The 17,638-nt window shown below is 42.3% G+C and overlaps 2 protein-coding genes across 6 annotated transcripts in view; one reads left to right on the top strand and one right to left on the bottom strand.

The window, feature by feature from the left end:
- MCM8 (minichromosome maintenance 8 homologous recombination repair factor) overlaps positions 1 to 2,952 on the bottom strand; it is a 41,765-nt gene extending 38,813 nt beyond the window's left edge. For 2 of the 3 annotated variants that reach the window (XM_002747338.7, XM_008995724.5), the window contains exons 1-3: positions 2,823 to 2,952; positions 1,439 to 1,591; positions 1,074 to 1,178 (exon numbers count right to left, since the gene is read on the bottom strand). In XM_002747338.7, coding sequence (XP_002747384.1) covers positions 1,074 to 1,178; positions 1,439 to 1,586 — 253 coding nt within the window. In that variant the 5' untranslated portion in view covers positions 1,587 to 1,591; positions 2,823 to 2,952. Of the gene's footprint in view, positions 1 to 1,073; positions 1,179 to 1,438; positions 1,592 to 2,331 lie in introns of all 3 variants that reach the window. The other variant, XM_078371325.1, reaches the window with a different exon arrangement.
- Positions 2,953 to 3,032: 80 nt separating this feature from the next.
- Positions 3,033 to 15,724, top strand: TRMT6 (tRNA methyltransferase 6 non-catalytic subunit). 3 transcript variants are annotated; one of them, XM_035298330.3, is made up of 12 exons: positions 3,033 to 3,293; positions 7,369 to 7,496; positions 8,987 to 9,096; positions 9,642 to 9,733; positions 9,861 to 9,944; positions 10,202 to 10,326; positions 11,064 to 11,422; positions 11,805 to 11,890; positions 12,078 to 12,224; positions 12,792 to 12,894; positions 12,997 to 13,083; positions 14,842 to 15,724. In XM_035298330.3, exons 1-12 carry the CDS (start codon positions 3,166 to 3,168, stop codon positions 15,031 to 15,033), a joined length of 1,641 nt encoding a protein of 546 aa, XP_035154221.2. In that variant the 5' UTR covers positions 3,033 to 3,165; the 3' UTR covers positions 15,034 to 15,724. The 3 variants fall into 3 exon arrangements, with proteins under 3 accessions (XP_035154221.2, XP_035154222.1, XP_078227454.1); XM_035298331.3 differs by lacking the exon at positions 12,078 to 12,224; XM_078371328.1 differs by lacking the exons at positions 8,987 to 9,096; positions 12,078 to 12,224.
- The last annotated feature ends 1,914 nt before the right edge of the window (positions 15,725 to 17,638 follow it).

The raw sequence follows: 17,638 nt of genomic DNA, 5'->3' as shown, positions 1-17,638 counted from the left end.
TTCATTCACAAAATGATTACTGAGTGCCTGGGGGGCAGGGAGGGTCCTGGATCTCAATAGTCTAGTGATTAAAACACAAACATACACACACACACACACACACACACGCGCGCCCGCACATCCTTCATGAGGCATTTTATATATGTGCGCGCGCGCGCACACACACACACCCCTCATGAGACATAAGAAACAAATCGATATTTTAACAGTGCAGAAAAGATAGTTCCCAGCGCCTATACAGACTGATGTAGGTTAACTGGTATTCTTAATTATCAAAGGGAGATTCCTTACCAGTGCTTCTACACAAGCTGTATTGATTACTCTACCTTGATTTCAAGCCCACTGTTCTATTTTCTGCTCTGTGATGCTATAATTCACACCTGTACCCTACATCTCTCAGATTAAATTCTGCCATTTGAAGGTACTTTAGAGACTGGAGGGTGGCAGGAAGCAAGAAAGGAATTTATTCTTGTTTCCAATTCTTTTTAGCATCTCTGCAGCTGCAGAAGATAACTATAATGCTAGCCTCCAGTTCCAAGCACCACCGAGTCATGCCCCCTCAGCTACCAGTGGCAACCAGCTTCATTTGCCTCGGTGGTCTGAGCACAGCTCTGTAAGGTAGCCTTCAGAAACCCAAGCATAGCTTTGCAGGGTGCCTCTCAGAAGTCAAAATAACAGCTATCCTGTGATCTCTCCCACCTTTGAATTCCTACATTCTGGTAACCTCAGAACTTTTTATTTTCTTAGCTATAAGGATGGTTTGCTGTTTCCCAAAGTTACTACTTTCTAGGGGGTTACCTCAATATTTTCATTCTGCTCTTTCGGTCTTCCATTTCTGTATCCAATTTCTTGCATTAAATTCCCTTTTTGAAATACATAGTATGGTTTCTGCTTTCCTGACTGATATAAAACCTAAAATGCTTTTGAAACATAAACATCATTTAGTTCTTTGGGTGAACTAAGATTAAAGCAGGTATATGTCAGTAAGTAAATTATAGTAATATGAGATGTAGCATACGAAGACAACTTAAGAAATATGATTTATGGTGCTTTTTGCACTTTTTTAACCCTACCTTCAGAGAAATAAAGCTTCCAGCCTTTATATGGTATGAGTCGATCCAATGTTGACTGTACTAACTGTGGGGTCTTTGTTGAAAGCAAAGACTGTGGGGTTTGTTCTGGAAAAAAAAAAAATACTAGGTTAGGAGAAACAGAGTGAACATTTTTCCAATTTGCTTCTGTTTCCAAATGAGACTCTGATTAATAGAGTATCTAATTAGAGGTTTTAGTAAGAATTTGGGACATCAGTGTTCAAATACTTACTAAGGAGTAGTATAAAAGACAAACCAAAGTATGAGATAAACCACCTTGTATGATAGACACAAACTGCTTCCTCCATGAAGAGAAAAAAAATTGAACAATCATTGACCACACCTACCAGAAGTATGTTTTCCTGTGGTTCTACTCAGATCGGGTCTGTGCTCTCTTTCTCTCCATTTTCCTGAGAAGTTCCCACCACCTCTTCCTCTTTTCCAGCTTTGAAATCTTCCTCGTCCAAATCCTCTGCCTCTATACTCTCCATTCATCCCTCCTAAAAGATAGATATTTAAAAGGTCTTCACTCAAGCTGTAAATAGTGCTCCTAAAAATGTGTTAAGGTAATAAAAAGGGAAAAATTAATGTATTCTAGCTTTGATACTAGCAAACAGTCTTGCAAGGTTGTACACCTATGATGCAAGACTCAAATATTCTGCAGTTAGGTTTCTAATCTCTATTGCTTTTTAAGGTATACCATAATTTAATAGTTTCATAACTATTAAATATCGTTTATACTAGAGGCTCATAGGCTAAAAATAAGGAAAGGTACTGTATCTGTTTACAAGAAGTCTCCATCACAGAAATGAAAACAGGACAGGTAAGTAACTCTATGAAAACTTGTTTGCAGCATTTGAGCCTTAAAGGACAGGACAGGATGAACATAATTCTGGCCTGTGAGACTCTAGGGATACATGATCATAGCTTCTTACATACAGGCAGTCCTGCAGTGTCACATCCACTTTCTGTGCAATTTTTCTGTGAACCCAAAACTGTTCTTTTAAAACACAAGACTACTTAATGATTCCTATCCAAAGCATAAAAGTAAATAAAGATTTATCTGTAGGCTGTAGTGCAATTCATTACAAAAGAACTTACCCAAATCCTTAAAGGGCTTTAGTTAATCAACAAGTTAGTAACTAGAAAGTTCACGATTTAACGGCACGACAGGGCTCCGATAATTAACTAGGCATTACGCATTACGAAACTGATGCTCAAAGAAATTAAGAAAACCCACCAAGATCAAAGTTTGTTGACAGTACAGATAAAACTCCTTCAGGCTCCCAACCTGAGGTGCCCCTTCAACAACGCTGCGTGCCGCGTGCCTACCCTTCTCAAACGAGCCAATCTGGTGAACAGTAACAAATCCAACAAAACCCAAGAAGTAGGACTGGAGAACGAGTAAAAGAGCCACAGTCGGGCAGCTGCGCTTCGTTACTTTATTTACGTCTTCTAAGGCTTAGTTCTTTCTTGCTCGGGACAGAGGTCCCAAAGCTGTTCTAGTGCACAGCTGAGCCGGCTTTAGGCTACTCCCTCCCTCCCTCCCTCCCGTAGGGAAGCACCACGGGGCTACGAGGAGTCTCCGGGATCTGAGCTCCCAGGCAACTCCCGCCAAGTCCGCGGTTCTCTTCAGCCGCAGCTTTCCTGTCGTCCCCGCGCGGGGCTGAATCCCATCTGTCTCAACGGCTCGGTAACCTCAGTTTCCCCACCACAGCTTCCAGAATGTACCTGTAAGCGCACAACGCCGCAAACACGCCTCAAAGGAAAGTTAGGTCTTCCCCTAAATTCCTTTTTGGCGCTTCTGTGATGCAACTTTCGCTCCAAGAAGCGGCAAGACGCGAGAGGCGGGACGAAGTGTAGCCAATCAAGGAGTTTGGCCAGACGGAAGCCGTAAGGCTCCCGGAAGCCGTCTTGAGGGCTGGACCGGAAAGCGGAAGCGGCGTGCAACACGTGGGGGCGGTGCCGGTAGCAGGGCTCCAAGTCCGCGGGGTTGTGGAAAGCTAGGCCGGCGGTGGCGACACCGGAGGAGGAGGGGCGAGACGCCGTGGAGCACGGCGACCGACTGAGAGTCATGGAGGGCTCAGGGGAGCAGCCGGGCCCACAATCACAGCATCCCGGAGACCACCGCATCCGCGACGGTGACTTCGTGGTGCTGAAACGAGAAGATGTGTTCAAAGCAGTACAAGTCCAGCGGAGAAAGTAAGTCGGGTCCCTGACTTTAGGGGTCCCCCGCCCCTACCTTGTAGATATCCCTTCCTTCCAGGTCTCTCCACAGATCCCTCCCGCCAGGGTGCCATTCTTGGCCCACTCGGTCCCCGTTCCACGCCCTCGTTGTCTCTTCGGGTCTTTCTGTCACAGAGGGCTTTCCCACCAGGATCCTATCTTCAAACCTCGTAATCTCCCCTAACCTTCCTGTTTTTCCACAGAGACCCCCTCCATGATTTCTTATCTGGCCGTCCACCTTCAGCATCCTTTTCAGTCTTTCCACAGAGTTTCTAACCCAGAATTCCATCCATTCTTGGCCCTAGGGTGCCCGAATGCCTCCCTCTCCACACCCCTAAATCACCTGTCCTGAAGTTCTTTCCCTGGGACCTTGGGATCTTTTTTCTATCTTCCCACAAACACTCCCTCCTTTCTTCACTCTAGGGTCTCATCCTTGTCTCCCAGAGTCTCCTTCAGGTTCCCCTTTTTCTTCCACCATAGATCCTCCTTCCTCCCTAATCCCTGAGCCAGGATCTATCCCACAAAAAAAAAAAATGAAACCTCTCCTACCTAGTCTGGCTTTCCAGCCTCTTCTCCACCCAAACAGGATACACAGAATAAGTGAAGGAGACAATCCCCGTAGAATGTGGAGTCACTTCGAATTTCCTTTTACACCAAAGGATCCAAAACTGGGAAAACTGATAGAAAGCAATTTGCTCAAGACCTCAGAACTCAAAATTAGGTTTGATTTTTGCCCGTGCTGACTATTATCACTGTGTTTTATAATAGCATAGAAGTGGGATTTTGATAACTTTCTGGAAGGGCTGGTGAGGTTGGTGAGTCCTAATAGCTTATTAATGGTGAAAATTTAGTGGGATGTTTGGATTAATTTATCCAAGAAATACAACCACAGTGTTTTTGTTTTTGAGACGGAGTCTTACTCTGTCACCCAGGCTGGAGTACAGTGGTGCAATCTCATCTCATTGCAACCTCTGCCTCCCGGGTTCAAGCAATTCTCCTGCCTTAGCCTCCTGAGTGGCTGGGACTACAGACAGGCACCATTACGCCCGGCCAGTTTTTGTATTTTTAGTGGAGACAACCATGTTAGCCAAGCTCAAACTCCTGACATCAAGTGAGCCACCCGCCTCAGCCTCCCAAAGTGCTGGGATCATGTAAAGGCATGAGCCACTGTGCCCGGCCACAGTTTCTTTTGAGCTAGGTTATTGTATTACTTTTGATGGAGATAAGTTGAATGCAATATCAGGAGAACAGCTTTCTGCAGACTAGGAAGTATGAGATTTGGAATTTCGGATAAGTAAGTACTTATCAGAAATTATTTTACTCCTGGTTTAAGCAAACTGTTGACTGGTATTTAGGGTGAAGCAGGTATCATAAAATAGTCATGAAACAAGTTTCCATGACTTTAAGCTAGTGATAAACAAGGTTTTTGAACAAGCACTAATTCAGTAAAGAAAAAAAAAGATTCTTTTGTGAGGGCTATGTTTCTTTTAGTCCAGAAACGTAATACCTGCACCAGCCTTTAACCATTTTTTTTTTTAGATGGTGTCTTGCTGTGTTGCCCAGGCTGGAGTGCAGTGGTGTGATCTTGGCTCACCACAACCTCCATCTCCCAGGTTCAAGTGATTCTTCCGCCTCAGCCTCCCATGTAGCTGGGACTACAGGGGCGTGCCACCATGCCCAGCTATTTTTTGTGTTTTTAGTAGAGATGAGATTTCACTATGTCGGCCAGACTGGTCTTGAACTCCTGACTTCATGATCTGCCTGCCTCAGCCCCGCAAAGTGCTGGTATTACAGGTGTGAGCCACCGTGCCCAGCTGCCTTTGGGCCTCCCAGAGTGCTGGGATTACAGGTGTTAACCACTGCACCTGGCCTTTCCCTTTCACCATGCCAAAAGGGTTGGGGACCACTGCCCTAAACATTTATTTGGAAATACTTTTCATCAGGCCCTCTTCTTTGCAGAGTCATAGTGGCAGTTTCTGTTTTACTTAGAAAATGACTCTATATGCTCAGTTGCATCACAGATCAGACTTCCTCATCACCCTTGGGGCTGTGCTCCTCTGGCTGGGCAGAAAACAGCCCGGGCTCTCTGGGATGGAGACTCTGCAAATCTTACTTCTTCCCAGTGAAGATGTGGCCGCCTTATCCCTCTGGCACAGTGACCTGTCAAACCAGCCAGTTTTGAGAGACACCCCCATCCCCTCTGCACATCAGATAGGCTTGCAGAGAGGTAAACCCACCCATTTCAGATCCAGTGTTTTTGTTTGCTTTGCTAGTTTGTTTTTTGAGACAAGATTTCATTCAGTTGCCCAGGCTAGAGTTCAATGGCATTATCTTGGCTCACTGCAACTGCTGCCTCTTGGGCTCAAGCAATCCTTCCGTCTCAGCCTCCTGAGTAGCTGGGACTACAGGCATACACCACTATGCCTAGCTAATTTTTGTACTTTTTATAAAGAAACACCTGAACTCAAGTGACTCTCCTGCCTCAGCCTCGTAAGTAGCTGGGACTACACGTGTGTGCCACTACACCTGGGTAATTTTTGTATTTTTTGTTAGAGACGGGGTTTTTTCACGTCGGCCAGTCTGGTCTCAAACTCCTGGACTTAAGCGACCCACCACCTCGGCCTCCCACAGTTTGGAATTACAAGTGTGACCCACCATACCTATCCAGATCCAGTGGCTTTAATAGCACCTAGGTGGTTGAAGGATCGGGGTGGGGGGCACACATCTGGCTGAGCTGAGTTTCAACATCTGAGGATGTTTATGTTAGGAAATATTCTGAGTCTGTTATATTCTATCGTGTCTAAGTATCGAGGGACCCAGCAAAGAGCAAGAATTGGCCATATCTGAATCACTTATGATCTTGCAGGATTTCCCTCATGGTTTGAGTAGCTTTAATGAATATGTGACACAAAAGTGTAGCAGGATTTAGGGAATCAGTAAAGGTGATACAGCCAGAGACCAGCAATGGTGGGGAGCCTCTGATACAGAAGTGTAGGTGATGTGACAGTACATTCTGTCATAGCTTCCTGGGGATACAGAGAGAGGAAGAAAAGGAGTGGGATGGGGCACAAACAATTAACCACTACGTGATTCCCAGAATTCAGCATTCTGTGCACATGGTCCATGTCCTGAAGCTAGGTGGGGCTTTCTAAGGTCATTAGGTCTTTGCTGGAGTAGCCTGTTTGGCATAGTGAAAAGAATGAGGCTTGGGGTCAGACATGGATTTGGATTTGAATCCCCTTACAACTGTGAATCTTGGACAAGATACTTCTCCCTGGGCCTCAGATTGCTCTTCTGGAAAGAGCTATGTTCCAGGATTGCCTTGAGAATTAAATGAAAAACTATGAATCACACCTAGCACACACTGCCTGATTGTCACTCAGGACATGTCTCCTTCTTGTTTGTGTTTCTGTGGGATTTTCCTTTTGAATTGCAATAAGATAAAAAAATCTGCATCATAGGAAGACCTCAAGCTGGCTGGTCCTCAGTAGAGCATTGTCTTGTCAGTGTTAGGCTCCATTTCCAAGTGTGTAGATCGTCAGTGGTTATTTGCAAATATAATTTGCTTTTATTAGATAATTTTCAAATAAAATGGCCAATCAGACCCAGCCCAGGAAATTTGTTAAATCTTTGTTACCTCAATGACTGTTCAGTTTTGAGATTTTCTGGTGTAAGTTGCAAGAGGTGTCACAGTGTGTATCCAGGCCTGGCAATGTTGGGGATCCCATCTGCCATTCAGGAAATCTGCAGAGCCTACGCGTTTGGACATCCTGCTAGACAGTGCAAAGTGGGATCAGCCCAGTCCACCAGAAGAGGAATGTCTTCTGTCTTTGCTTCCCCTTTCCAAAATTCAGTGTTCTTGTGGCTCATTCATTCATTTTATGTCTCTGTCCCAACCAGATTCTCTCTAGTTCCTTTGTTGCTTTATGCTCAGAGGTAATGCTGCTGATCATCTATTGTGGAGACCACTTTCAAAATAAACTGTAGTGAACATGTCTTTTCTGTAGTGAATACAAAAGATATTCAGTTAATTGGTTGCTTTTTTCTCTAGAAAAGTAACTTTCGAAAAACAATGGTTCTACCTGGATAACGTCATTGGCCATAGTTACGGAACCACATTTGAAGTGACCAGCGGAGGAAGTCTGCAGCCCAAGAAGAAGAGGGAAGAGCCTACTGCAGGTGCACATTTTGGATGCATGAAATAGATGTTCTCCAACTGACTAGTCAGAAATATCTCAACCTCCACTTAATTCCCAAGTGCTAGACCAGGCTATCCCAAAAGAAATCTTAATTCATAATCTAAGAACTGTAGCTTAATGTAGTGAAGCAGGTACTACCTTTGGCCATGAGATAACCTGGATTCTGGCTCTAGCCCACCATTAACTGGTTCTCTGACCTTGGGCCAGGCATTTAATCCTGTGAATCATTGCTGCCTCATTACAAAAGCATATGTAGAGTTCTTTCAGTGCCTGGAAGTTATGTAACAGCTACACGGTGGTTAGCATATGGTGTAGTGGTTAAGAGGTCTGGCTTTGGATCCAGCTAAGTTCAATTTCTAGCTTCATTACTTGTCTTATACCTTTGGGCAAGTTGTTTGATATCTGTGAGTCTTACATAGTTATATGTATAAAATAGGGTCATAAAGACATTTAATGCCTAGGTTGTATTGAGTGTTCAATGTTATGACTCAGGAAATTCTGAACAGTGTCTTGCTTTTAGTAAGGGCCATAATTTTGGCTATTACTATTAACACCCTCTTGTCCAAAAGCTGTTATTATTCATTATAGTTAAATATTTATTAAAATGAACATAGAGGATATCTTACTAATAAAATTAAAACACAAGTAATTATTTGAAGTTAAATAAATACTACTAAAGTTTTGAGTCAAACAAGTTATTTAGGTACATTTAAATTAATATCTGCATTTTTACTAAGCACCAAATATATGCCAGGTATAATTTGGCACTGCAGTTATAGTAGTTCATAAGATAGACTGGCATATAAAATGTAATTACCAGTTGGAACACCAAAAATAATCAAGTAGACAAGCAAACAGCATGATTTCTGATGGCGAAGTGTGACACCTGCTGTGAAGATAATAAAGTGGGGGTGTGTACTAATTTGGCGAAGCAAAAGGATGAGCTCAGCCTTAAGTGATAGAAAAGATCCAACCACTCAGAGATCTGTCATAGAAACTTCCAGGCAGAGGAAGCAGCAGGTGCCAAAAGCCTGCTGTGGGACCTTGATGGGTGTGTTCAAGGAACAGAAAGAAGGGCGTTGTGGCTGAAGCTAAAGTATCAGGAAATCAGGCCGGGAAAGAAAGGCGGGGGCCAGATCATTTATGACCTTGTAGGTCATCTTTGGAATGTATTCTCATTGCCATGGGAAGCTACTGTATGGTGTTAAGCATCGGATAGATTAGTCAAATTGCATTTAAACAAAGAGCACTCTGGCATCCAGGTGGATAGTAGCAGGGCAAGACTGGGAGTGGGAAGATGAGTTAGAGACTTGGAATATTTATGGCAGGAAGGAATAGTGTGACGGGGGCAGTGCAGCTGGGAGGCCAGACTTGAGTGGCTAATGGACTGGATGTGGATATGAACTCAGGAAAAGAAAGTGTCAAATAATTTCAGACCATAAATGTCAATAGAGCAATTTCTTTCCTTAGAGACTAAAGAAGCGGGCACTGATAATCGAAATATAGTTGATGATGGGAAATCTCAGAAACTTACTCAAGATGACATAAAAGCTTTGAAGGACAAGGGCATTAAAGGAGAGGTAATATTCAAAGGATTTTTAGTTTTGTTTTTGTCTGTTTGGCATTTAGGAAACTGGTTTTTAAAGCAGACTGTAATTAAGGTAAAATGGAAAAATAACATTATAGCTTTTTTAGAAATAGGTTGAAACATATGTGAAACTCAACGTTTCAAAAATTTGATGTCTTATATACAGGAATATAAGTGAATGATATTACTAATATTAGTGGTAGAAAATGTCATGACAGTGCATACCAGGATTTAACTGTTCATTTTCAGTAATGTTTTCAGCCAGTGTCTTCAGAAATTAGTTGCCTTTACCTCTCTTCTCCCTTTATTGGATATTTCTGTCATTTTACCTTGGTTTAAATGGAGTTATAAAGTACTTGTATTTTATTACAAATTCTAAATAGAGTATAGAAATACAAAGTTCATCTGTTTGGACTTCTGTGGAAAAGGGATTGGAGAATCGGACCGTTGGACCCATTCTTGGGTAAGAAGCCTTTGGAAATTACTTGTTTTGTGGAAGTAAAGTTTCAGAAAATCTACTTGCTCCTTTTCTTATAGGAAATAGTTCAGCAGTTAATTGAAAATAGTACAACATTCCGAGACAAGACAGAATTTGCCCAAGATAAATATATTAAAAAGAAGAAAAAAAAGTAAGTAGTTTTTATTTTAAAAGGCTGACAATATTAAATCTTTTTATGTACTTATATACATTTTATTACAAATAAACCATTTTAAGTCATTTTTTTCAAGTCGGTGTTCTGTTTTTTCTTCCCCCAGATATGAAGCCATCATTACTGTTGTGAAGCCATCCACACGTATTCTTTCAATTATGTATTATGCAAGAGAACCTGGAAAAATTAAGTACGCTTTGTTTCCTTTCAAAAGTATAATTGGGGGAAATATGTCTTTAAGAAAGTCATGATTTTAAGTAAAATGAAAAACTTGCTCACCTGCATAAAGTATCCTCCTACCTCATAAATTGTAAGTCCTTTTACTGTCACCTCCAAAGCAATCAATAATCTTATCAACATAATTTTAATAAAGCAAACACTTGAAAAATGATTAAAATGATAGGCTTTACTTAGCAAAAAATGAATCAATTGTTGTTTTTACTTTAGCCACATGAGATACGATACACTAGCCCAAATGTTGACGTTGGGAAATATTCGTGCTGGCAACAAAATGATTGTGATGGAGACGTGTGCAGGCTTGGTGCTGGGTGCAATGATGGAACGAATGGGAGGTAAGATTTAGTATTTTCATTTTCAACAAACCCCACCCTGATGGGAATAAAGGTGGTCCAAAAATGTAAACTCCTGGAAAGCCAGACTGAATTACTTCAAGGTTAATGAAGTAACTTGGGTGAACCTGCACAGTTCCTGGCCTGGGGACCTTCTCTCACAGTCTCTGTCACCCAGATACCCACTCATGGGTACCCCCAACCCATGGCGATTGTCCTTTACAGCTTCACTGTTGGTAGGCATGATGCTGGAGCCTGTGGCTAGCTAGGGCTTTCAGGACAGTGATTTTTGGTAAACTCCTGGGTAGCTGGTGCTCATTTCATTAGGCCTCGATTGAGGGGCTTGAATGGGAAGATGACTAAGCATGTATTCTCTCTGGAAGAATACAACACAACCTGATTTGTCTTTTTTCTCTGACCCCATAGAAGATAAGAACTTATCATTGCTTCATTTGGGGATTAGAGTGAGGGGAAATAGAGTCAGTCACCAATCATGTGACATCCAGATTTGCAGACATAGGGTTTTACAGTAGTATCAAGTGGGGGTAAGCTTCTTTGACTTCCTGCTATCTGCTTTAGAATTATATCACCTCCATTGGTAATATTCATAGACTCCTAACAGTCCCCCTTAGTAGCAGCATCCTTTAGTCTCTGAACAAAGTAATAATAGAAAGACCTTCAGGGTTTGCATAGTCTAGAGTCACTCCATGGACAGATGTTTACTTCTTTTATCTGTTCAGGTTTTGGCTCCATTATTCAGCTATACCCTGGAGGTGGACCTGTTCGGGCAGCAACAGCATGTTTTGGATTTCCCAAATCTTTCCTCAGTGGTCTTTATGAATTCCCTCTCAACAAAGTGGACAGTCTTCTACAGGGAACATTTTCTGCTGAGATGTTATCTTCAGAGCCAAAAGACAGTGCTTTGGTTGAAGAAAGAAATGGCACACTGGAGGAAAAACAGGCTTCTGAACAAGAAAATGAAGACAGCATGGCAGAGGCCCCAGAGAGCAACCACCCAGAAGACCAGGAAACGGTGGAAACCATTTCTCAAGATGCAGAACATATGGGGCCGAAAGAGAGAGGAAGCAAAAAAGATTATGTAAGGATGAATAGTCCCCACCACCCTCATCATAACCTCAGGCCCTCAGTTAACTTCAGTTATGTAATGAGATTTGGTTTGGCTTTTGTGTATTAGCTCCCAAGGTGATAACTATCAAAACAGAACAAGTGTGTGTACATGTACACAAGTGTGTGATTCAGTCTTTGAGATGGAGCTTTAGATACAGAAGCATTGCATAGACAGCTTAATAATAGTTTTTACAGTGTATAGCCTTTCTTGTTTTCTTTCAACTTCCTTATAAACAACCTTCTTCTAGTGGTTGAGTCCAAGTTGATAAATATTGTTGAAATGTTTTGGTAGACCAGAGCATTTCCATAAATTTGAATGAATCCAGGTCATTGATTTCCTTTTCTTTTTGAAGATTCAGGAAAAACAGAGGAGACAAGAAGAGCAGAGGAAAAGACATTTAGAGGCTGCCGCTCTGCTGAGTGAAAGAAACGCAGATGGGTGCGTTGGTGAAAGAAGGCAGGAGACTCCTTGGTGCATGCGGGCTCTGCTTTAGACAGATTGGCATCTCTTTCTCCTTATCTGCCTTGATTCTAATGGGACCCGAGATGAGGATTTTGTCTTGGGGTTTTTTAAAGAAAGGAGGCTGAGGCTGACAGGGCTGGGGAATTGATGATGCTGGTTTTAGAGTTTCAGAAGATATTGAACCTTCATCACAGTGCATCAAGACGGGCTTTATGGTCCCCCAGGATGCAGGGGATGGAACATTCAAACGCTGCAATACAGACAGTAACATATCCACAAAGAGCATATGCAGTGCTGGATTTGTTTCCAGGTGATTTTTTTCAAAATCAAGAATGTTGGCTAGGCACGGTGGCTCATGCTTATAATCCCAGCACTTTGGGAGACCAAGGTGGGTGTATTGCCTGAGGTCACGAGTTCGAGACCAGTCTGGCCAACACGGTGAAACCCTATCTCTACTAAAAATCCAAAAAAATTGGCCAGGTGTGGTGGCTTGCGCCTGTAATCCCAGCTACTTGGAAGGCTGAGGCAGGGGAATTGCTTGTACCAGGGAGGTAGAGGTTGCAGTGAGCCGAGATCATGCCACTTCCAGCCTGGACACCAGAGCGAGACTCAGTCTCAAAAGAAAAAAAAAATCAAGAATATCATTAAGTGCCACTTAGAGTTGCCAAGCATCACAAAAGCTTCTAACCCAGTTTGTGTTTCCTAGAAAGAAATAGCTCATGATTTTATTCTGTTTTGGATTTTTAGAATGTTATATTTAAATCTCTTCTTTGTGTGAGTCATGCAGATTAAATACGTGATCATTTTAAATGCATTTTGAAACATTGCTCCACTTGGGAGGAGTAGAGAAATAATTTGTCTGACATTTTCCTTACAGTTTAATTGTAGCTAGTCGTTTCCATCCTACTCCCCTGCTGCTGTCTTTGCTGGACTTTGTGGCCCCTTCAAGGCCGTTTGTGGTCTACTGTCAGTACAAAGAGGTAACATGGAACGGAATGGGAAGGAAATCTTAAGTCTGAATGTTGATCCTTACACAGCAGCCCAGAAAGTAGTTCTTAACAGAATTCTGTTTTTGCCTGCAGCCTCTGTTGGAATGCTACACAAAACTGCGGGAGAGGGGAGGGGTCATCAACCTCAGGCTGTCTGAAACCTGGCTCAGAAATTACCAGGTACGTTTTCTTAGAGCCATTCCCAAGAGCTGCCCTCCCGAGACTTGCCTCTCCTTGCTGTAGTACTAGAAGTCATTAAATAGAGATCTCTCAGCCAAGCACAGTGGCTTATGCCTATAATCCCGGCACTTTGGGAGGCTGAGGCAGGTAGATCACTTGAGCCCAGGAGTTCAAGACCAGCCTGTGCAGCAAGGTGAAACCCTTACTCTACAAAAACATATATATGTAAATTGGCTGGGCATGACCCTGTGTCTACAAAAAATATAAAAATTGATTGAACAGTTATCGTGGCAGGTGCCTATAATTCCAGCTACTCAGGAGCTAAGGTGGAAGGATTGTTTGAACCCAGAAGGTCGAGGCTGTAGTGAGCTGAGGTACCACCATTGCATTCTAGCCTGGGTGACAGAGTAAGACCCTGTCTCAAAAAAAAAACCCAAAATAAAAATAGAGATATATCTGAAAGGAGGACAGGGGAGGAAGATCCTGTGATGCTGCTCTGAGAAAGTCTCCGTGAGGCTGATGGCGAGCCCAGGTGCAAAGATACCCATTTGAGGAGCCCTGTGTGAAGCAGAAATGCTCCAGCCCTGGTACCCACGCTCAGTTACTGACTGGAAGCAGCCCATGGCCTCCTTCAGTATGAATGCTGCAGTGGATCCCAAAGGAGCGGCAGCTGGAGGCTTTCTACTACCTGAGTGCCTTGCAGCCAGTTCCCTTGTGAGGGGGGATCTGAGGAGAGCACCTCCATGCTGCCACAGGCCCTGTCTGGTTGCTCCACGTTGTATCATACTGTAGTGGGGAGCTGTTGAGCTGTGAATAACCCTGCCCTTTGTGGAGGTTGTCTTAGTTAGCTAAGGTTACAGGAGAAAGAGGAGAGAAGCTGCCTTGGCAGAGTTAACAGGGTAGCAGGAAAGGGAGGTTTGGAGTGTCGTACATTCAATAACAATTTCTCCATAGACCCGAGCTCCATTATTGGCCATGAAGCTTCCTGGAGCCAAGAGAAAGAAAGCTGTATGCACAGTTCTAGAGTACTGCCCAGACCATTCCCCATTCCCCAGCAGAAACATGCTTCAGGTTCCAGAGAAACCTGTGCTGAACTGAAAACTGCTTCAGCTTTATTTTTCAAAAGAAAATCAATTTAACCAATTTGTGTACTTTTCTCTGCATTGTAATGTGAAGGAATTAGTTCCTTAGAAGTTGGTCCATTTAAAGCCTGGTGCCATGGCTCATACCTGTAATCCCTGCACTTTGAGAAGCCAAGGCAGGAGTTTCACTTGAGACCAGGAGTTTGAGGTTACAGTGAGCCAGAATCTCACTACTGCACTCCACCCTGAGGAACAGAGTGTGACCCTGTCTCTTAAGAAAAAAAAAGAAAGAAAGAAATTGGTCCATTTAAATCATCAAGAGAACCTGTGTTGTTTAAATGTTGATTTTTGGGCCTGGCGCCATGGCTCATGCCTGTAATCCCAGCACTTTGGGAGGCTGAGGCAGGCGGATTAATACAAAAATTACCTGGGTGGAGTGGTGATGTGCATCTGTAGTCAGAGCTGCTCGGGAGTCTGAGGCAGGAGAATTGCTTGAACCCAGGAGGTGGAGGTTGCAGTGAGTCGAGATCGCGCCACTGCACTCCAGCCTGACGCTTGGCCACAAAGCAAGACTCTGTCTCAAAAAAAAAAAAAAAAAATTTATTTTTGGTATATGTGTTGTTAGCATGGACTTTATTGTCTTGGGAAAGCATAAATGTCTTTTCTGTCTTGTTAGGTTTTGCCCGATCGAAGTCATCCTAAACTGCTGATGAGTGGAGGTGGGGGTTACCTTCTCTCTGGCTTCACCGTTGCCATGGACAACCTTAAAGCAGACACCAGCCTCAAATCCAATGCAAGCACTTTAGAATCCCACGAGACTGAGGAGCCTGCAGCTAAAAAACGGAAATGCCTGGAGTCTAACTCTTAACCCCTTGAGAATTGTTCTGAATTTTGTTCTCAGGCATTACACAGTTAGTAATTAAACTTTAAATGCCACTACACGTTTTTTCATATCCCAAGAATAAGAACATGTCTGTGTACCCATTTCTGGGCAGGGGGAGTAAGCCTTTTGTCTATTTCTGACACAGATGTGTTTGATCTATCAAAACTGCAGCCATAGGGTATGTAGTATGACCAACTGCATTTAACAAAACTCCAAGTACTTCTAAATACTCTGTGCAAATATCTTGAGAACTTCAACCTAAAAATGTGTTTCTACAAGACTTTATATTTTAAGCTAAGTAGAATAATACAAGATAGCTAAAACATGATGGGTATCGAAAGGAGGGTGATTCGTGGAAGAAATTTCCTCTGTTCATTCCGTTCTCTTCAACCTAAGCAATATGGATGTGTGAATGTGTGATATATTATGGTACCAAAAATGTCTGCCATGTTCCCTGCAGTGGAATAAGCTTTTTTGAAATGCTAAGGTTTTATTTTAATAGTTGACAACCTGGGAAAGTTCTGAGTATTTATTTTACTGCTCTTTTTTGTGCATAGAGAGGTTTAGTAGGGTACTTCTTTGCATTAGTTTGCCCATGCTCTTATTCTTTGTTCTAAATAAAATGACTAGAATTTTTGTGTATTATTGAATTAAAGGAAACAGAAATGTTTCTCCCCACCCCCGGTCTTATGGATACACATTTGCACACACATACATATGTATATGGATGATATATATATACATAGATATATATACATACATGTGGAAACATAGATTGTACCACTTGTATGAATATATATATGCACATGGAGACAGCCTGCAGTCTATTTGAACTATGTCAAAATTTTGTACAGGACTTAGAGCAGTTCTCATTGTATTAGTGTCATTCCTTGTCAGATGTACTTAAAGTGCCTTTCTTGATTATGAATGTTGAACTCTGGCATGATTACATGGTTATTCTTTCTAAACTCTGAAAAACTCTAGTCAAATAATTTGCTCATCTGCTGTAGCAAAGAAAGTGTTTAGAATCAGACAAGGCTCTTGTTCATTTGAAAGATTTTGAGTCCTTTTTCCTAATTGCTATTAAAGAATAAAAATGTTGGCTAGGCGTGGTGGCTCAGGCCTGTAATCTCAACATTTCAGAAGGCTGAGGCAGGCAGATAACCTGAGGTCAGGAGTTGAAGAAACACCTGACAAACATGGTGAAACCCCATCTCTACTGAAAATAGCAAAAATTAAGCGGGTGTGGTGGCTAATGCCTATAATCTCAGTTACTTGGGAGGCTGAGGCAGGTGAATGGCTTGAACCCTGGAGGCAGAGGTTGCAGTGAGCCGAGATTGTGCCATTACACTCCAACCTGAATGACAAGAGTGAAACTCAAAAAAAAAAAAATAGTTATCTACTGTGACTCATCTGACTCATGCCATCAGTGATGTCATGTTGGCTTTCAGCCAATTGTGACATATGGCCTGTGTATTGTAGAGAACATGCCTGGATTGGCACCTCACAGAACATGTTGTGAGCTGTTGTCAGACATATGTAGCTAGTCAAGTTTGGGCAAGGAGAACGGAATATAGATTAGAACCAGTAGTGGCTGGTCTCGTGATCACTAGTTTCCAAGTTGCGTTCCATTCCCTAAATCTGGTCTGAGTTCCCTGAGCAGGTCTGGGGTCTGAGCTACCAAGGCCCTGCATTCTCATGTTCCCTTTTAAACTCATCTTACCAATAATACCAACAGCAAATCTAATCTGTGTTTTTTTTCTTATTCATCTGGTTTAGTTTATCTCTGAGTACAGATTATTTAATTCTGTGGTTTGTAAACAGCATTGGTAAACTTAGAATCCCCTGGAGGGCTTGGTAAGCAGAGGCTGTTGGACCCTCCACCCCACAGAATAAGATTTCAGTATTTGTGGGGTGGGGCAGAGCATTTGCATTTCAAGTAGTTTCCAGGTGACATTGGTGCTGTTGGTCCAGGAACGACTATTGTGTGCGTGCACATCACCAGTACAGCTAGATACAGGATGTTTTTGTCTTGTGTTTAAAGTGGATATTCACCTTTGGAGCAGATGAATGGATAATTTTATGATTTCTGGACATCTAGCCACCAGGAGAGTTATGTAGAATAGCACTTTAATGAATGGCAATCAGAATTTCAAAGAAATCATTTTGTAACATCCATCCTATTCCTCCATTGGACTAGAGTACTTAGCAATATAGCATGGCACCCATTACAGGGTATTTTTTAGCTTAAAGGTACACTAGAATTGTATGAAGCAAATATTGGGCAATCGTTCATGCATTAGTTGTATATTGAAAAACCAAAAAATGCAGTCTTTTCTCAATATGTAGTGAAGTTTTGAAAAAAAAAAAAAAAAAAGGAGTGTTTGCATGTTGTTTTAAAGTGTTGATTGTAAATATTGCAAGAACAATACTAAATACTAAAACACATGTCCTAAAAATCCATGGTCAAGATTCACTTTACTCTGTCCTGATTTTGTAATGCATTTAGGTGCAGTGCTAGAAAGGAACAGTGTATCTAATAACTGTACTTGAAATATAATGTTGCCTCTAGCTAGTATTAATTTTTGTA

Source organism: Callithrix jacchus, chromosome 5 (assembly GCF_049354715.1).
Source record: "Callithrix jacchus isolate 240 chromosome 5, calJac240_pri, whole genome shotgun sequence".
In the NCBI taxonomy this organism is placed as follows: Eukaryota; Metazoa; Chordata; class Mammalia; order Primates; family Cebidae; genus Callithrix; species Callithrix jacchus.
This window is presented reverse-complemented; position numbering and strand designations above follow the sequence as displayed.